The 22,916-nt window shown below is 24.2% G+C and overlaps 1 protein-coding gene across 1 annotated transcript in view; it reads right to left on the bottom strand.

Annotated features, from left to right (window-relative positions):
• Window positions 1-22,024, bottom strand: part of LOC129609482 (dual oxidase) — a 79,908-nt gene extending 57,884 nt beyond the window's left edge. Inside the window, exon 1 of the mRNA XM_055521401.1 lies at window positions 21,778-22,024. Within this exon, the coding sequence (XP_055377376.1) occupies window positions 21,778-21,886 (109 nt within the window). The 5' untranslated portion in view covers window positions 21,887-22,024. The remainder of the gene's footprint in view (window positions 1-21,777) is intronic.
• Between the last annotated feature and the right edge of the window lie 892 nt (window positions 22,025-22,916).

A 22,916-nucleotide genomic window follows, 5' to 3' on the forward strand; every position in this document is an offset into this window, starting at 1 on the left:
TTGTTTGTTTATTAAAAAGTAATTTTTGTTTTAGTTTTTCTTTTTCTTTCTTTCTTTTTAATTCGCTATTGTTCTAAGGTGTTGACACAATTTTTAATTACTTATATGCATGTGGTTTGCAGTGGATATTGCACCTATGCAGTAACACTGTTGTATATATAAAGAAATTACGTTGTGACATTCCAGAGCTCAAAATTTAGTACTATTTTTAGATTAATAGAAAACTCTATTATTTTAAAAAAAACTAATTCTTAATTATTTTAACTTACCAAAACTACAAGTGCAGACTTAATTAATTTAAACTGACAAAGAATTCTTTTTAGAAATTAAAGCTATCGTTTTTAAACCATAAATGAAAATTGTAGCAGATATGAGGCAATCATAGGGTAAAGAATAATTTTGTTGATAATGAAGTAAATTGAATACGTAACTGTTGTACTATATTGCATGCTTAATTAAAATACATGTCAAGTCTCTCTAGAAACACAAATTTTTATTGAATTAACTTTCTTACAGTAAAACTCGTGTGGCCCACTATTGGGTTAATGGTAAAAGTAACATAATAATAAAATAATACTAACATACATATTAAAAAATTAAACAATTTTATTTTAGACTTAACAATACCAAAAATCGAAGGAAATATTCAATTTTTTTTTTAAAATGACTGCAAATATGTAGTATGACTCATTTATGCACTTTATATTTCAAATTATGCGCCTTCTTTTTCAAAAATTCACATTTTTAGCAATATTGCAATCACCAGCTGTAAGCCTAAACCATAATATTTTCAAAGACTTTAAAATTATTTTTATAACCTTTACATTTTACCTAGTGTATGTAAATTTAAAAACATTATCATAATAATTTAAAATAAATACCACTTTCATAATACAAAATTACGGCACTATTGACCACATTCATCAACTTAACAAAGAAAAATAAGTAAGTATAATAAAGTGAAAACAACTCCCAACGACCTAGTAATCTTTAAAGCTATATAACTTTCAAAAATTAAAGAAAAAAATAATTAAAAATACAACAATGAAAATCTTTTGTTTTATAAATTACACCTCATTAACATTTTAAATGCCTTAATTAAATTGATATATTGTATATAGCATACATATACAAATAAACTCCTATAATAAACTTACTGACATGGTCTCCAAAATATTCATTAAATAAAATGATGTGAATAAGTACGAACAGTGTGAGCATAAATTTTAATTCTATACGTTCTTGAAAGTTTTTTAATTGCCAACATACGAAAAATTATTATAGTTTGTGTATGATTGTATGGTATGTGTATAACTTCCATAGCAGTGCCAGAAATGAATGAAATTCAATGCCGAAATTAGCAATAAGTGAGTAAAACTACTCACTTTTTAAATCATTTAATAAACAATAAACAATACAAGTGTACTGAGTCGTCCATTATTAAAAATGAGTTTCTTGGGCTTTGTAAATGTTTGTAAGTGCAAGTATAACAATATAATTTAGTATAAGTAAGTAATTTATATTTCTCGTATTGAATTTATTAAAATTATTAATATTCTACTAATTATTATAGCATACTTTAAAATCTTTTAATACATTGCATTCACCTGCTTGATATGAGCCCATATTAAATTGTGATAATTTAAAAAAATTCGGTAAAAAAAATGTAAGTACTTACTTATTATTTAAATTATATTAATATATTTAAATACAGTCATTATCATAATATACATAAAAATGACCTTGAAGAATCTGCAGCAGTTCTTATAAATTGCATTTTGCGAATTCTTTTAATCTTGTTTAAATATTTTTCCTCATACATATGTATACAAGCCCATATTGTTATAAGTACTTAATAAAATTTGTAATTTTCATCATAATAAAATTCATTTAAATTTATAAAAAACCAGATCAAGCTAAATCTGATCTGATCTGATCAGTTTTTTTTTTTGAAATGAAAAATATTGTAATTTTCAAAAATTTTATTAATGAATATTGTTAAGCGATCACCAATGAATCTCACATTACTTGTAAACTTTTTCACAAGATTTTCATTTTTATTTTTAAATGAATGAATATTAAGTTTTTTTTTTATTGCCAGTATTATCTATAGATACTCATGTACTTTATGACTACTAAATATGTACTTTATTTATTTAGTAATCAACTTGTAAGAGCTTTTATAATAATATAAACTCTATAGTGTATTAAAATTTTTGAATTAAGTAAAATAAATATATTTGCGATCCAATATGTTGACCAATAATTCCAGTTTACTGTATATTTTAAGTGACCCTTAAAGAATGCAATTACAAATAAAAAAAAAAAATTGGTAAACAAAGTTCGTGCATCTTCAATTAATTGAAGAGACACTTAATTATTAAATTGATATTAAGACTGGACACGAAATTATGTACTTTTAGGGAATTTTTGGTTTTGGTGCAATGTACTTTTTTGTTTACACATGCGTAGATGGGTATATTGGCAAGTAATTTCAAATTTTTATTTAGAATTAAATTTTATTATATTTTTTTAATGAAATTGTTGGAATGAAATATAGTAATATATTTAAATAATATTACTTAAATATATTAACTTAAATATATTAAATAATTATCTAAATTAATTAACTACAATGTGGTTTCACCATTTCAGTTAGACAGGCTCATGAGTAAATTGAATCATGAGTAAAACGAAATTAAATTAATTGTAATTAAAATTTGAACTTTATTAATTTTAGCCTCTAATTTCAGTTCAATTGTGTATTCCTATGATCTGCTATAAGCATTAGATGTGTGGTAACAAAATTTAGTTCAGAACGATAGTGTTGCACATGCGAAAACATTTGTAATTCGTCTTATTGGACAATTTTATACTTTGCCCATTCACATTTACATTTCCCCGTTTCTGCAAATCTAAGATTTCTAAATATCTAAAAAACTCAGATTTCCAAACTGCTTAGCATCATTTTTCTTTCCATAAAAAGTTGATATAACTGCTTTATTAAAAATCATCATCATAATGCCTATATATAACAACTTTTATTATAATTTTTATTGTAATCCTAAAATTTTAATAAGACTTTGTATATTGTTTTACTTGCTCTCCATAGCAAAAATTTAAGAGAATAAAATACCCAAAAATTTTAAATATTAATGAAAAAAAACAATAATTTAAGAGAATCGCAAACTAAAAATTAAAACAAAAAAAAAATATATACAAGAAAATAAAAAAAAAACAAAAACCAGCGAAAAATATGTTAAATTGCTTCTCGGGAACCAGAAATTCAAGTCTGTGATAACGATTATTAAAAATAACCAGATCTTCCATCCAATAGTTAATTTTGAACTAAAAATACTTTGCTTTTTTTTTCTACTTTTTTTTTTCTTGAAAATTGATTTTCAATATTTTTGTGTTGGTAATTTTTTTTTATTCGCTCAATATATTTTTTATTTTTTTGGAGGCCGGAGTTTCTCTTCAATTCATTTCATATGAGCAATAAGATGAAAAAAAGAAAATTTCGGGTGTAATATTTTTTTACTTTAAATTAAATTAGTTTTATTAAAATTTTTCGTGTCATATCACCGTTATCACCACTGTCCGATCTAATTTATTAATTTTTATGCATAAAGTGAGTAAAGAACAATAAAATTAAAGGAATTTAACATGCCCATACCGAATCTCTTCTTAAAGTATAAACGCCTACAGATGGATCAGAATGAAAAATATGCAATTATTAAAAATATTTTGCCTTCAATTCATTCATTCAAAAGTTGAGTGTCATGAAAATATTTTGTACATTCAAGAAAAAAATTAATTTTATGCTTACACTGTTAAAAATTTTCTTGAAAAATTTTATAAAATCTGTGGTTGTCACTAATTTATCTTAAATACGCCGCAAAATTCCAATTAAAATTAATAAAATTTTTCTCTACAAAAAATCTAGTGCGAACTGCTTATTTTATTGTAGAAAAATTCAAACAAATTTGCTATATAGTGTGGATTTAGTACTTTTGTAATAAATCATTATCGCTCCTCATTTCAAATGCAATTACCCATTAATTTATTGAAATTTTATAAATTACAAATTATTTTAAAGATTTTATTTTAAATTAACAAAACACTGGGTCAAGAAATTTTATATTTAATTTAAAAAATTATTATCTGTGAACTGAAAACATTAGTAATAAAACCTTGAATTCATTTCGAATATTAAATCTAAAACTTAATTTAATTACAATGCAAAATTAATTATTCACAAATAAAATAATTTAAATTGAAACAAAATGATAATATAAAAAAATTATGGTGTTATTTATGTGTAATTTATTAAAATGAATTTAATATTGTTATCAAAGAACAATAAATTAAAAACAATGAACACTTAAAGAAGAAATTCACATTAAATTTTGTTGAAAAATATGAAAAAAAATGTTAAATGATTTTCTTAAATATTTCATTAATTATACTATCCTTAGTGTTTTTACTTAATTTAACACTTTAACGGCCAAGACAAAATATACGCATTTTTTTTTAATTTGACCACTCTTTTTCTTAGTAATGATTATTTTACTCACTTTTTAAATGTTTAAATTCGACATGTTTAAATACAAACCTTATTAAACTACTTAAATCGCATTACCACTAAAATCACTAAATTTTTGAATTCTTCGTGTTCAAATCTGGAATAATTTGGAACATTCTGATTTAAGATTTTCGCAACTATTACTTCTGATTTGCCAGTCTTACGCCTAATTGCAAAGATTAATCAAAAAATTATTAATTGTAATTTCTTAATAATAATCCCTTCGTGCAAAACCTAACTTTTCAATAGGAATTAAAATATTTTTAATAAGAATTATAAATAGAATCATATTTCATCTAGAGTTATTCACTCTTCTACATGACAAGCAGCATGGACAAACAAGTCATTCAAGTCATTAAAAGAAATTAAGTGCCATTTATTCCTTATAATCTGTTTTAATATTCAATAAAAATTTTATAGTTCTTGCTTTCTTCAATATATTAAGAACAGTTAAGAGATCAACCAATTTTAATTAATTTAAAAGTTATGATTGCAATTTAACTAACAAAATCATAATTTTATTTTAATCCGCTGAAATTCTTCTTTTGTGAAGAAGAAAATGTGAAAAGTGGAAATATAATCACCAAATGATTTGAATGCATTGAAAATATAAGCACTGTAAGGGAATTATTTTCTTGCTTTAAAACTTTACTTTTCATTATAATATAAAATGTACGCGATTCATAGAGAATTTATTTTAAGAATTGTGAGAATTTTATTATTCACAAGCAAAAAGAAATTAACATTTTCTTTAATTTTTTTTTGTTCTTCTATTCATATTCATAGACTTCAGTTCATCTGATTAATGGGTTTCAACAATATCACTATCAACTTTATATTAAAAATTTATTGTATAATTTCTGCATAAATAGTTTTAACTCTGAACATAAAATATTTTTATAAAAGCTGATCATTTAGTCACGTTCCACGTTCGGTAAGATGAGTTGTTTAGCGAAAACAAGAGAAAAGAAAACATGATTTTATAAGCGATATTTATTTTCTTTTTACGATATCTATGTATATGCCCACTTAAATGGGTGATTTAAAATATGCAAACATTCTTTGAAACACCTAAATGCAATGACGTATACGTTCATATATGTATAATATAAAATAATACATATACATATACAAGTGCTTAGTTGTAAAATGCATAATTGAACATATGTTAATCATTGCGCCAGAATTTTAATTTACATTTTATTTTCCTTTAAGCATAAAGATATTTCAAATACCTAATATTTCTTAAATAGTTATATAATGTGCAAATGTACTATGCATATAGATATATAGTAATTATATATGTCTCTATTACGAAAGAAAACATAATAAAACAGGGATAGGCAAGCATTATTTGAATGGGAACCAAAAATTTTGAAAATAAAATTAAACAAATATGTGGAATTTTAAATATCTCATTCTCACATTAATACTAGTCTCACGACACTAAAATTCGTAGACTCTAAATTTTTGTTAAGCAAAAGCCATGTTAAAGTGCTTAGACTTCTATTATGTGCAACACATCAATGTTGCTTACATAATTTAAAGTTCTTTGCAGAGAAATTGTAGCAATTTTTACTTCTCAGACTGTTTTCTCAGAAGCGTTAATTCTCACGAATTTTATTGAACCGAAGGCATCTTGAATGAATATGAATGATACGAAGCTTGGAATGTAAATTGTAAATGCCTCAAAAGCAGATGTGTATTCTGTACATACTCGTATATCTCTTATAAAAAATTTAAACAATGAAATTGTTAAAACTTTAATCGTTTTAACATTTAGTTATTGTGATAATAAAATAATTGTACGTCGCACGAATTCAAGCTATCCCACGCTCGCATCTTCACTACAACTTTGCATTAAAAACGGTAACACTTTTCAAGATTTTCATTCAAAATGTTATTCGAACGAAGGATTTTGAGTTTTTTCGAACAGTAGATTCATAGTAAATATAAAATTTTCGGGAAGTATTGTAAATTTTTCGAGAAGAATCTTCCCTTTAAAATTCTTCTAAATTCCTGTTGAATTATTGACAGATAAAACGTTAACACTAAAGTTAAGAGACAAAGAACGTAAACACTGAATTTACAAATGGCTGCATATTAATGTTTTTAATTACAGTGTTTTATTGTAAAAATTTCTTTTAATTTCAGATATAAATTTCATACATACATATATAAAAATAATGAATAATTAAAAAACAAAAACACTTGAATAAAGAAATAAATAAAGAATCTATACAAAATACTTTGTATCTTTATTATTATAAAAATAATAATTAAATATTTAAAATATTTTAATGCTTAAAGGAAAATAAAATGTAAATTAAAATTCTGATAAAGCGATTAAAATTTTTAATTATGCATGTTAACTGCACTTTTTACTTTATAAATTATGTTTCTTAGAATATTTAATTAAACTTAACAAGACAATAAATCTAATGTTCTTATATTTTTACATTACTTTTTTTACATTTAAGCATCTATAGTAATTTATTTTAGATACCTTAGTGCAATACTTTCACACAATATCATAAATTTTAATGAATCACCGATTTAATATTGTATAAATTAATATTATGTAAAATTTTTAACTTAATTACTTATTTATAATACTATGAAATAAAATATATAAAATATTTAAATTTGTGTTACAAAATTTGTATGATTGCAATTTAATTTATACCGATTTAAAGGCGCATTCAGAACAGAATAAATTGCTATGGGTTAACCGGAATACCTAGAACTATTTAGTTTAAAATTTCATACAGTTCGAAACTAACAATTCGTAAAAGTTATGAGGCATCCTTCTTTTCTACAAATCGAATATTTTAAAAACAACACACTGCGTTTACCTATATATAGAAATTTTTATGGAATGAAGACTTTTAAAATAACAAGTATGAAAATTTATGAGTTCATTACTCATTTAGTTCAACCATTATTCGCCGTTTATTTGGTTTATTTCAGTGACTTTGTACCGGTACCTATGACCAATAAGTAATTTTGCAGTAGAAATTGCATATTTTCAGGATTGTTTAAATAAAAAAGTTACAAAATGTTATATTTATAAATAAATTTTGGAATACACATAATTTTTTAAAAGATAATTCTAAAACTATTCGGAATTATGAGACGTTATAAATTTTATAAAGCATAAAATACAAATTAATATTATTATAAATTGAATAAGTAAGTATTTACTTACAGCAAAGTACTCGAATATATCTTAATTTTTATAATAATTAGTGCTATCTAAATTCCTTTCATTAATAATTCAATGTACGAGTATTTCTTACAAACGAGTAGCTTTTGTACTTGAATTTTTCAAAGAATTTCAAAAAAGAATCAATCAAATTTTCCAGAAGAACATTAAACTTTGTATAACATTTTAAAATCATTGACAAATATCACAAATTTTCTGCTTTAATATCAAAAATTTTTTGAATGAAATTTTTAAAAATCTTAAATAATTAATTAAGTAAAGAACTTTTCATAGAAATATAATTAATTTTTTAAAACTAATTCTTACATTGCCGGCATAACATAATTTTTAAATGTTCTGCAAAGTTAATCACTATCATTCTTAAATTTAAATTCAATTCATGTTATACGTAGCTACCAATTAACAACGTTCTCAAATTAAAATTTAAAACAAAAGCTAAAACGTAAAAACTAAAAAAAAATCTTGTTCTCAAAAAAAAAACCGAAATATCTCAAAGAATACAAGAAAACGCAAAAAAACAAAAAAAAAAAAAAATTAAGCATTAACGCGAGACAACAAGAGAAAAAAACCGTGATACCCCGTACCACCAACTTTTATAAGAAATTTTTATTAGAATTTTTAGAATATTTTAAAATTTTTTTACATTAATATTCTTAAGTATCTTTCAATCTGACATAACAATCAAATGTTTTATTATTTCTTTCTCATTTTATAACTGACTTGTATAACTGACCATCATAATTTATTTTCTAAACAAATATTATAAAAAAAAAACAAACAGAAAACAAAAGAAGTTAAGAAAATTCTTAAAACAGTCATTTATGGTTAACCTAGGTTGTTTTATTAAAAAATCTTTAATACTTGTAACTTTTATCGTTACCATAGTAGTCGTTACTGTTGTAGACATTATAGTTAACAAGCAGCATGCTGGTACGATAATTATTAATTATTAATAAAAACGAAAAAGAGAAACAAAAGAAGAAAAATAAAGTTTTCTTTTTTTGTTTCATTAGAAATTGTGATCTATAAGAAAAAGAAGGTATAAAATTTATGACACAAAAAATGTGGTTTAATCGTGGCAGAAATTTTGACAACCATTAAATGGTACAAGAATATTTTAAATTTTTTAGCATATTTTAAAATTGTTACAAGAAAAAAAATTTGCCAATAAGTTAAAGTTTCTCAAAACTGAATGTCCTAAAATAAATTTTAATGGTTCAAGACTTGATTTCCGCATAAACGAATGGAAAGAGCTTTCAAGAACATAGCAGGCGTATGTAGCAGGAAAATTCATATGGGGTTCGATCTTTAATTAAATGATATACATATAAAGAGAAAGCGGAGTAACAGTTGAATCGGAGTTCAAGAATATAATTCACAGTTGGACTCGGGAAGTCACCGCTAGTGTTTGGTCAAAAATTGGGATCAGACTTGAGGAGTAGGAATCAGAGTTGACAAGCCGGAATAAAAGTAAGAGTCAAGAAATTAAAGCTAGGTTTGAGGAATCGGAATTAGAATTAAAAGAACAAGTTTTAGATATCAAGGAATCAGAATTAGAGCTATCGGTGTCAAACTTTTAAATTTAGTCAGAGTTAAATATTCGGAGTTCGATGTAAGAAGCCGGAATCTAACCTAAGGGGTCAGAATCAGAGTAGCTGAACTGAGGGTTTTGGAGTTCAAATCAAACTAGAGGAGTTCAGCTCTCCTAGTTTGATTTGAACTCCAACCAAGGAACCAACCAAGTTCGAGTCAGATAATCTGAAGGTTTCAAGGTATTTTAAAACCTGGAGGTAATTTCAAAGTCAAAAATTAGATAATTCTACAATTATTCCCAAAAAAAAATAATGATTTGGCAATACCTTGACTTTTAACATTACTTATCTGTGCGATATTTAATTCGTACCACGTACAAGATAATTTTGATGGTATTTTAACAAAAGAGCAAAGATAAAAATGATATTTCAAAACAACAATAGAATAATTTTTTATACTAAAATAAAATAAATAAAAGATATTATTAATTGTTACATTTTAAAATCACCAATTTCAAATTAATTTAAAAACAAATTCCTATTAATTCTTTAATTTTTTACATATAAAAAGAGTCTTGTATTGTGTACACATTTAGATTTATGGCTTGACCTAGTTTTCAGCCAAATTGTAATTTATATGACTGCCAGCCAATTAATTTTTATATGACTGCCAGCCAATTTTTTGTAGAATAGAAGTTAAAAGAATCGATTCTTAATCAAATTATCATTTGAAAAGTATAAAAATTAAATGTCAGATAGATTAACAGTTATGACGGATGTCATTTTTAAGACATAAAATTACCAATAAATTATTTGTTATTGGTTTTAATTTTTGCATACATAATATAACAGTTTTTTCAAATACATAAAGTTAGAAAAAAGAAGAAAAAAATACGTAACACAGTTAAAAAATTTTGTTATCGCAAAAAATATTTGTGTCAAATAAAAGACGTTTAAAGAAAATTTATGTACCTTGAATGTTAGAATGCGGATATTGTAAAATTTAAAACAAAAAACGTCACCATTAATATTGTCTGTCTGATTATAAGAATTTTTCCCAGTCTTGCTTCAAACACTATAAAAGGCTGTCTTTATCTAATATTTCATTTTAGCCACCCAAAAAAGACTCTCAATGGGAAAAATTCTCAATTAAAAACTTAGATTTCATTGTATCAGAGACACGCCTTTATTTAGCTTCGTGCTTTTTATCGTTATGTTGTAACAAACATTAGGACATATAAAGCTTGACATGACAAATCCTTTGTGTTTCTAATAAAAGCATACATTATAAAAGTCTTGACTATATACCGTCAATTTTATGTTAAGGCCCAACATCTTGGGACAAAAATATTTTTAGACCATTATACTTCATCCTTCATGTTTTACTGTAAGATTACAGTTTCTAAATTTTATAATGCTTTAACTTTATTAAGTCTTACTCTAGTCATCCCAACAAAATGAATAAACTAAATTTCTAAATTTAATTTTGAATTTTCAATAAAAATTCGTTTTTAGGCGAATTCTAATTTGACGATTAAGCTGCTAAATTAAACACATGATTTTAACTTGTTTTTTTTAAAACATCCATACACATTTAAGTCTTTAAATTTTTAGAACATTACCATTTTTTTCGAAAAATTTCTTTAAAAAACTAATTTTTTTGCTTCTTTATAATTTTTAAGAATATTCTCAAATACTCTTCTTATATCTGCAGACCAAAAATGTACATAGATTCTATAAGATAGGTTAATCTAAAATCCTAGATTATTAAACTTCAAATTTATCTATTATCGTTAAATCGTGTTACTTTAATGGCTTTTCAAAGCTAATACAGTTTTATTAATAATAAATAAAAATCAAACGGGGAAATCACATATTATAGAAAAAATACTTTTTCTCAATTAAAAATTCTATTTTTATAACTTCTATTTTTAGAAAATTTTTATTTATTTTTGATTGCCAAATCATGTTTTTCCAGAAGCATCAAAATGGAATTTGCCCAATCCCACTATATAGATATTCATTAATAGGAACACAATAAAATATTTTAATATGTCGAAAGATATAAGCCATAAATCATAACATGGACTTTAATGGAAAATGACTAATTTCCAAAAATTTTCGATTATAATTTCAAATCATTTGGTAGGTCAAACATGTATATAAACTTTTTTTTTTATTTTTGCATCAAATACAGAAAATAGAAAATTTTCTCGCTAAAAATAAAGGTCATTTCCTAGATTATGTTACAAATACATATATACAAAACATTTTGTACAAAATAGAATGTAGAATAACCAAATACCAGTAGAATAAGTTTTTATACTGTTTACTTCGATTAATCCGGCATAAATTCATTTTTAACGCAGCATTTACGAAGATTTTTTATTTATCGAATTTTATTTCCAATTAAATGAATGAATCTTTTTCTATTCAACCTACCTAAATTTTTCGCTAAATTGCAAAAATTTTTTTTTTCTCGTTTTTCTCTGTTTCAGATGTTAAAAAAAAAACACAATCGAATTGGAAAAATTAAAAATGAGAAATACAAAAAAAATCATTGACCTTAAAACAAACATAAAAATAAGAAGACCTTCTTTACTTTAATATTTCCCAAAAAAAAAAAAAACAAAATAACAAAAAGATTTTCTCAACTTTTCTCTAACTCTCTTCATCTCATTTAAAAAAATTATTTTTTCTCTTATTCCAGCATAATAAATGGGTAACTCAACAAGCAAAAAACAAAAAAAAACCAGTATCAGCAACAATAAAAAAAAAATAGCAACAAAAATCATACATTAAAAATTTTATGGGCATTAAACTTGTTGATCTTAAAACAGTCAGACCAGACCAATAATAATTTGAATCGGTCGATATCTATCAGTAAGATGAAGTGAGGTGCGATAGGGTGATCAGTACCGAAAAACTAAAAAAATTTAAAAAAATAAAAATTTTTTTCTTCTTCTACTTCTTCTTGGATTGCTTGCTATTATGGGCAGACGCATGGCAAGTCAGTCAGTCAGTGATTAATCTAAATAATAAATAAATAAAAAACAAACAACACAACATTTGAACAAAAAAAAAAATAAACAGAAACAAACAATATTAAAATTCTTAAACCAGAAATTTTAGCTAAAAAGTTTAAAAGGTTTTCAAATATTCAAAGTAAAATAATAAGCAACAACAACAACAACAACAATAATAATATTATTATTATTTTTATTATTATTATAATTTAATAGCCAGTTTTCTATAATAAAGCAAACAAAAATTTAAGAGATAAGAATTTTTAATATTTTCTAGTAACCATAAATACAATTATGACGTTCTAATATACTCCGTTTACGTTTTAATTCCATTGAAATCAAATGAAAACAAAACAAATTTTTGGCATATTTCTTAAAAATTCAAAAAAAAAATTATTCATTTTCTAGAGAACTATTGAGAAAATCTGAAAAAATTTTTTTTAATAGCATATTAAGCAGGAAAGTACATCATAATATGAGTAACTGAAATTAAAGTTAAATTGAGTAAAACTCGAAAATATTCTTCTAATTGGTTAAAAAATCATCCATAAATTTCCATACGGCTCCTCTCCTTTCATTATTGATAAAATCAATAACTATTTTTCTCGTGTACTGTATGTGAATATATCGTATGTAAGTGGATTGTATATAAAAACTTCTCTCTACATGACATTCATGTATTCTAAGTATATAATGTTAAAAAAATCCAATAAACTCTTCAAATATCCAAAACTTTTTTCGAAAAAAAACTTTACCTCAATTTCTATCTTATTCTTTTGTGTTATAACAGAAAGTCTCCAGACTCAGAGTCTTGAGTAATCTTGGTTAGAACTCGTAAACTGTCATAACTTAGTTTTCTGTTTAACTTTTTGTTGCAAACTCGTAACGTCATCTTTCGTTTTTTTTTTTTAATTTAAATTAATGAATTAAAAAGAACGAAAGATGACGTTACGAATCTTCTCTTTTTTTAAATTTTTCCTATGAACTAATTGTGTCTATACTTAAAATTAATTTTATTAATAATTTAAAATAATATTAAATAATTTTTAAAACAATATTCCCAACATAAGAATCTAACTATTAATTTTTTAGAATACTCTGTAAATTGAATCTAATATTTAAGTTTTGAATCATAATAAGAATATTTTTGTTTTTTCTTTCATTTTGTTGAAAAATGAAAATTTGCCGGAACTTTAATATTCCACAATAACTAATATATATACATATGTTTGTATTTCTTGTTTCCTTCTAAGATATCTAAAATTTCCTGGTAATGAATCAGAATCATAAAACAAATTGCAACAAATCTATAGCTATTGACGATCATATTGTGTTTGGATTAATAAGAAAACTACTTAATTAATGCAATAACTACAAAACTCTTGATTTATTTATTTATATTTCATTTTTACGTTATTAAATATTTTATTTTATTTATTTTAGAAAAATTTTCAACAAAAGCTATAGAAAATAGAGAAAATTTGACACACTGTAATAAATAGAGAAAAATGCTCAAACAAGTGAGTTTTTTTTTATAATTCTCACCAAAAGAAATAATTAGTGATGGAGCGAATAAGGTTAATGGCTCCTCAATCCCATTTTTCTGTAACTATGTAAATATAATAATTTTAAAGTTTATGAACAAATAAAATGAAAATGATTTTTATATTTTTAATTAGAATTTTAATTAAAATCATTGTTTAAATATTAAATTTACATATTAATTATTTTCACACAATTCTCACAAAACAAAGTATGCAAAATTAAAAGAATAAATATTGAAGTTTTTGAAATGAGAAATAAAGGTCATATTGAAATAAAAATCAAATTTTAACACATCTGATTCAACTATTGAAATTTTCTTTGTGCAAAAATTCCAGGGACGATAACCATTACCATTAATTTTTTTTTCTTTTTTTTTCTTGTTTTGTTTTGTGTAAGTTCAGTGTTCACTAAATGTGCCGAAAAAAACCAATCTACTTATCTATATTATATATCTTTATATTTTAATACTCGTATAAGTATAACAACATAATTTTGTGTGTCATTTCAAAAATATCATTTATTATAGCTTTCGAAAACCTACAAAAATTTAAGACATATGAGAAAAATTAAAAGCGAGTAACTCATAAGACAGGTATTTTTGTGGTGTTTTTATAAATTTTGATAACTGTTTTTGGTCTAATTTTTCTTATAAAAAATTTGACCCAGTTCATGACTTTAAAATGGCAGCAAACGTCTCTCAATTTAGTTTGATTTAATTGTCACAACTGAAAAGCAGGAATAATGTCTTGTTACCCCATAAATGTTCGTTTCATTTGTGTTTTTCCTTCCACAATAGGAGAAAATTCATTTGACTTTTTAAAAATGGAACGGCCTTAGACAAAAATTTTATAAAAAAATTTATAAATAAAATCTATAATTTGATATAAAAGCGCCTCCAAATTCTATTACAAATGTGAAACTGAATGAAATACTTATTTTAGATCTCTTAGATTTGATGTAGAGAGAGTTATAAAATGGAGTCCAAAGTTGTTAATGCATTGAACAATTGACAATGGGCTAGTAAAGTTAGCTGTTATGTTGTAATCAACAGTTTCATGAAAAATAAAATCAATTTTATTTTACGATCAGAAAAAAATTAGCCGAAATGCAGTTATCATGTTCTGTATAAAAACCTCGGAAATATCTAGACATAAGTAGAAATCGTGTACAAATATATTAGAAAATATTAATCAAACAAAGAGAAAATTATTTACAATTTTCTACTTATATTTTGCAAATACTAAAATATTTCTTTTTTTAATAAAAATTGGTTTTAAAAATAATATTCAAACCATTCAACTTAAATCGTGAATCAAATTTTTTTTAAAAGAATTGTAGCGATAAATTTCCTTGCCATATTATTGCTTTAAGCAAAAACAATAACACCAGCAGCATCAGTAATAAAAAGATTGCAAAAAAATATTCCAATAAATTATCTGTAAAATCGGATATAAAAAAATAAATTTCGAAATAAATTTTTTATTACAACGCAGTCGAAATAATAACAAAACGTGTTCAATATTTAAATTTACATTCATAATGATTTTGTAATTAAAACAGATAAAATTGTCTTTAAAACTGTTCATATTGACAAATAAATTGTTCTACATGTTGTTTAAAGTGTTCATTTTTAAATAAGAGACCAAATCACAGTAAATAACAATATGTGTTCAAAGATATTAAAAATATAATTGGTTCAATTATGTAAGTCACTTTCAAACCCAATACATACGATTAATATAAGTTCAACTAAAGTCATAAAATGTCGTAAGTAAACAAAATAACATTGGCCTGCAGAATAAAAATTTATAATATTTTCCTGTTCAAAAATTCGCGTCAACATCTCTGAATGTCCTAAATACGACAGAAGAAGAAGGCCCAAAAAAGCAAATAAAATATTTGTAGCAATTTGTGAAAACGTTTTCGAAAATTATTGCCGTCAACGAAATAATAAGTAAACAAACTAGTTGCAAGCTTGTGCAACTCAATTTTTAATCCTTAGAAACTCAACCTTATATTTTGGCTAACCTAAAAGCACGTTTCATTCCTCTAGTATTCACTTAATGTAGTAAAAATTTTTTGATTTTTTATTAAATTACCATTTTTGATCGTTATTGTTTTTCATTTCTTCATATAATATCTTATAGTACCCATTAAAATTCGAATGTTATTGCTACGATTAGAAAAAATTTTTAAAGTTATAGAAATCTTTAATAGTTAAATACAAATAGTTTTTAAATTTCTTATTATTGTCTTTTTTTAATTTAACAAAAATTTACGCTTGTGAGTATATATGTGTTCGTATAATGTTCGTATGTATATACTATAAATATTCAATTTATAATAAAAATTTATTAAAATAAATTTAATAGCTTGCGAATTCTTTTAGTTTTATTCAGCTAGAAGATTTATTTTCCATAACCCCCATGAGCTTTTTCTAAAGATTTTTTTTATAATTTGGTTTATTATTTTGTTAAGGGGTATTATAAACTCAGCTACTTAATAAAATTAATCATACACTGGAAATTCTGTTCTGAAAAACAAATTCTAAAAATTTCTATTCGCAATAACACACGTACGTAACATCAGAAATGCGTATTACTTATAATTTAAGTTAAGTTTTCCAACCATTTTATCTTGAATATTAATTTCTTACAAATTTTCAATCGCAATTTTGAGCAATTTACGTTGAAACAAAGGTCTAAGTTGAAGAAGAATATTTGACTCCAATTCAATTAGCTTAGTATCAGTCAACGGTGTACCTATAAAATATCCACGGTGTACCAAACAATGTTTCTGGAAAATTTTTATTAAAAGTTTCTTTAAAAAACCAAATTCGAAGCAACTTGCAGCTTAAAATTCGCACACATCACATTGGACGTAAAATAAATAAATATTGGAACAAAAATTATAACTTTGTCCTAATATTTATTGGACTAACTTAAAATTTCGAAAAACAACTCGTACGACTTACTTTAAAAATTAAATTGTACAAAAATAAGAGTATAACAAGTAAAAATAAGAATGAATAAGTAAGTTGAGACAAGTTCGACGTTCTCGTTATAAAGATATTTCATTGAGCTAATGCAGATCTGATGAAAGTTTCTTGCACCCCACAATTATTTTTATATGTTTTGATAGTACTTATTGTTATAGTTTATACAATACTCTTATGTTAAACAATTCCGAAGAAATTAATAAAATTTTTTAAAAAAAGTTTTAAAACAATTCACTGCTTTAATAGCATTTAATTCATAGGGTTCTTAAAGCTTGCCGAAACAACTTTTTGTGTTATCTTTAAATCTTTTGTACTTTTACCATATATAAGTATATAAGATGATTCATAATCTTTAAATTACCAATTTGTATTCTATATTGTGCGCGATAACTTAAGTGTATTATAATGTTAAAATTTAGCACATTGCTTTTTGCTTCTAAATATTGTTTTGTTGCCAAAATTTATGTAAAACTAAATCTAATTTTAGAATTTTTGTTACTGCCATACCGTCTATTAGAATAGAAAATATCATTTTCATTTAAAATTAATTATTCAAAAAACAAAGTTTTTGTTTTAAATAAAATTCTTTCAAAAACCACATTATATACATCTGTATTAAGTTATGGTTAAGAATAATTAAAAACAAAAATACTTTTGTATCGAATGTGATGATGTTGATGAAGGTGATGATGGAGATGATGATGATGTTAATCATTTTAAAAAGAAGAGATCCGCATTTGAATTTAATAAGCCGCGAAATATTACAGCATTTAAAAACATAATTACATTTTTATAACAAACTTTTATAACTATATACACGTACCTATATTTTAAATAATTTACGCAAGAAAAAAAAACCTTACACAATAATGATTCCAAAATACAAAAAAAAAATTTTTACAATTGGTTATAAATAAATAAATATGTACGGTTTTGCATATAATACAAGAAGAAAAGAGTTGAAACCTACATATTGTGGTTAATTACCTTGTAGGAATGATGGTGTGGCTTTTTTTTCTTCCAAATGTAGGAATATTGAGAAAAAAAATATGAGATGCGATTGTATGAACGACTAACGGTTGTATTCATTTGTGCACAGTGTGTTTCAATTCTTAGATAAGTATTAAGTTACTAAATGATAAGATATTGCGATATGAAGATCTTGCGTTATGGAAGCAAAGCAGAAACACAAAATATCTTAATGTTTTAAAAAGAGTTAATGTCTTCAAGCTTTCCTACGAGTACTGTATTGCAGTTGTTTTAAAAACACATTTAAGCTATTGAACAAAAAAAGTTTTTTTTAAAAACAGGGCATTCCATTCCAGGTCTTAAGTTCCAAAAAATGTTCCGAGGAAGAATTATAGCACCAAAAGAAAAGATATTCTCAAATGTACTCGTACGTCATGTTGTAAAAAAGGCTTCACTTCATTTGAGTTAGCATTAAAAAGTTGTAAAATTCATTGACTAAGGCAAGGTTTAGAACTGCGAAATTAAGAAGTGTTAAAAGAGTTTCATTAAAATAAGCCACATTATTATTGGGACTCTTGTAGTATTGTAAAAAAACCAATAAAAACCTTTTTAACAGCTTCATATAGCAACTCACATCATTCTTAAAGAACATCTGACGACGTTTCGTCGTATAGCATTTCCATGGCGAAAAGCGAATTTACAGAATGTGGTGCCTGAAATTTGAATGATTGCGACGCACTATTATGGATACACAAATATAACAAATTATACTAATTATACTAATCACCAAATTAATCATACAGCGATATTGTAATACCAACATTAGAGACACTGTACTGTGTTTACATAAATTTTCATATCGAAATGAAGTGTGTAATTAATGGTACCTACAAAAAAAATGCATTCGTATACACAATTATGTATATGCATTTTGCTTTACAATTTTATTCTTCTTCGGCATTTGGAATTCAATTCCGTTTTCAACTTAAAATTAAAAACAGAACGAAAAAAAAATATAAGAAAATGGAAGATGATCGAAAAAACGTGCGGCTTTTTTTTTTTGAAAAATGAACAAAGAATAAAAAGAATGACCTTGAATGGAAATTAGTTCAAAAGACCATAAGAACAGTTTAATGATCCTTAACATATGAAATGAAAAAATCATCTTATTAGTATAGTTATTTCGCTACTTTTGTATTCTTAAGTTTATTTTCACTGGAATATCGTGTTGAAGATTGAATCATGAATAGTGTTTCATATTCTGATTTTTATAGCAAAATGAGAAGAAATAATTTGATAGACGCCGATAATAAAGTTCCCGTCGATTATAATGAGAAATGTAGTCAATTATGTAGCCAATTCAATAGAATCAACAGTAAATGAGGTTTTGAAAATTGAGAGGAGAATAATATTAACTCGGATGGGAAAAGCAGAAAACCAATTCAAATTAATGACTAAATTTTTTTTGTGACAGAAAAAATAACTTCTCACACATTTACGGTAAAAGAACTTACACGCTTCTATTGGCAAATTTTTAATTTTCACAAATTTGAAAACTTAAACCCCTTTGGGGAAGATAAGTATTCCGAGACTTTTAAAACGAGATATCAAAAATTTTTCTCAAGAAAAATAATATCTTCGCTCAGATTTATCTGCGCACAAAATTTAAATTTCTAGTCTTAGAGCGTTAAGGGTTTGGTTAATGGCCGTACAGACGAACAAAGTAAAACTAATACGCAAATTATCTAATCATAATAAAAAGAAATGCCATTAGCTCTTTTCTTTATCAAATTCGTATTCATTATCATTTTTAATTTTGTATGCATTTAACCTACTTATTCAGTAATCCATAAACGTACATCTTATAAAGTTACCGCGCGTTCCATATACTTAATTTTTTATAATTATTATTTGTGTAATTGTAAGGTACTTGAATATTCACTAAACTTAATTATATACATTTATATAACGATGATTTTAACAATCATAACTTAGCTAAGGTAAGCAAATAATAAAAAAAATATTTATGAAATACTTATGTAGATAATTATATTTTGAAAATAATTTTAGGCTTAGCAATAATTCAAGGATATTTTCCGTGAATGACAACAAAATTTTTAAATACAATATCATTTGTAGTGGTAAGTATGACACACTTAGAAAAATATGAATATTTAGTTCATTTTATACAATTATACTATTACCGTAGTTGGTCTGTTAAAAAAATATTTTCCATTTCAATGTTATTTCAAATACATAAGTTTTTTTTTATTATTTTGCATTAAATGAAACCATATAATTTTAGATTAACATATTTGGTTGAAGTAAAGGTCAAAGTAACTTAACTGTTAAAATAAAAGCAAATTTTTTTTTAATTCAAAATCAAATTGTTAAAAATAATTTTATCTGATAACGGAGTGGAGGATAGCGTGTAACTGAGTGTATGTTATTGGAAGACCGCTAAACAATTTTCAAGCACTAATTTCTGAAGAATTAATTAATTTGCGTTTGATTAATTGAGTTCTAAATAATGAGTAAGTAATGCAGGAAATTCTGTTGTGTTTTTAAAAATTTTTAATAATTTTAAGAAATTCGCCCAATTTCCTTCTTAATTATAAACTTAATTTTTGGGATAAAAGTAATATTTGCCATTGATTTGTGAATTTTTTAACTAAAATATTAAAAATTGAGACTCTATTATGGTGATCATTTAATAATTCGAATAAAAACCAGGTTTTCCTTGATTTCTGGGGAAACTAGAATTATTAATTTTAAAATTTCTCCCACTGTTTTGGGCAACTTTGACATTAAAATGCCCTTATTAATTATTTTAATTACTGTAAATTTTTCAAGAAGTATAGATTATTATAGATTTTTATGGCCAGTAACAAAATAATGGGGGAATAGAGATGAAAAAAAACTTTACAAAAAACAAGTCCAACAACTTCATTAAAATTAAGAAAGAAATTAAAAACCAATTAAAATTGAAAGAATCAAAATAAAAAAAATTTACAGTTTTAGGAAATGATAACTGCGATTCGGAACAAAAAATATGATTTTATGACCGCACGAGAACACTGATGTTTCTAGAAATTAAAATATTTACGGGTAAAATTTCTTTCAAATTGTTATGAAGAATTTGAATAAATTTATTATTTGAAATTCAAAACATCCATTAATTTTTTTTTTCGAAAAAAGTAAGGTGTGGGAAACTCATTAATATTCTTGAACGAAAGTGATGGGATTGATGTGAGTAGGCAAAAAATTGTTAGAAATTTTTTTTACTCTTGAGCTTTTTCCAGTTACAGGAACTCTAAGATACTTGAGACAGCTTCTCTAAAAAAACTGCCCCCATTCGGTTTCCCTCATTTGAAACATTTGCCTACAGGAAAACTTGGAAAAAACTTGCATAAATTTTTGTTTCTGAATACATCATTCAAATTTGGGTTTACATTGGTATGGCAAGTATCTAAAATAGTTATAAATAATTTTGAACTTATTATAAACGCCTTCTTTTGACGATTCTAACGATTTGAATTTCTAAAGTTGTTCAAATTTTAAAGCGTGCAAATTACGATTGGCCTAAAGTCAATTCAACATAAAGCAATTAATACAAATAATTTGTTTCTATTACAAAATGTTAAAAATTCTCACGATACTCGTCACAATACTCGCAGTGATTCGATTCTTAGAACGAAATGCAATATTATACTCCAAATACTATTAGATAAGTACATTAAATTTAGAATAAATATATGATTTTGAGAGTAATGTGTAAGTTTCGAATAAAATTTCATACCCCAATCGCATTTCATTTTAAATAATTCTCTAAAAAACATATTTTATTAAACTTATTTACTACTTATGTATTTAAAATAAAAATATACATTACTTACCATATGAATTTACACTCGATATTAATATAATTAATCCAAAAAAAATGAATCCAGCTTTCAGTAGGTTAATCCAATTTAACCCCTTAAGGGGTGAACTTAAGACACTCATATTCAATATTAAAAAATTTTTTTTAAATATTTCTATGTATCTTAATTTTGATTATATTTAATTTTAATTTTGTGAAACGGTAAAACTACAAGCAAATTTTCTTTTGAATAATTATTATAATTTTATTTTTCAATATAATTTAAATTTAATTTTAATTTACATAAACTTTTTCTTAAAAAATTTTCATTTTCACACTAGTAATTTTTAAAAGAAATTCAAAAAAAAATTGAAGAGAAATTAAAAAAATTTTTATTAAAATCACGTCAAATTTAAAAATTGAAATGAATTTGAAAGTTTTTCTTATCAAATATAAAATTAAATTATTTTATTTGATCTAGTACTCCAAAACTTTATTTTGTAAACTTTATTTATTTATAGTAAAAAAAAATATTCTTCCCAGTTAGCGTAATAACTTGTACTCTTGTAATCGTTGACATTTTCAAATGTTGAAATAAATACAATTGAGCAAGAATTTTAAGGTTATGTTACATTTTGGCCGGAATATATGAGCTATGCTTGTTTATTTAAATATAACTGACAATTTGGTTCTAAACACAGCTTAATTTCAATTCAATTGTTTGAGTCGGAAGTGATAAAAGCCTTTTTACTGACTGCTTTTTGAAATGAAAACGAATTTTTTCTGGTCTAAATTGGAGTTATCTTAAGAATTGTTGGTCTGGCTTATGTAATTGAAAACAATTATTATTATTGTTTACTTTGCCTTTAATTAATAAGTATCAATATTTTAGAATTTGTCGAACGAGTAATAAAAAATGACGTCATGAGACGAATTTCAAAAATTCGTAATTATTATTTTTTTAAATTAACAAAAATAAGTATCAAAATAATTGGACACTTCATAAAAACAACTTTGTAATTTAAAACGGAACCAAATAATTATTTCTAAAAAATTTCAAATAATTCTACTATAATTTCATTCGTGATTGAATTCTAATATACTTCATAATTATATAAAATCGATGACTATGAATTGTCTATTGCAGTTTTTGTTATACGAGTATGACCGATA

This window comes from Condylostylus longicornis, unplaced genomic scaffold, assembly GCF_029603195.1.
Source record: "Condylostylus longicornis isolate FDR11 unplaced genomic scaffold, ASM2960319v2 ptg000039l, whole genome shotgun sequence".
NCBI classification, from domain to species: Eukaryota; Metazoa; Arthropoda; class Insecta; order Diptera; family Dolichopodidae; genus Condylostylus; species Condylostylus longicornis.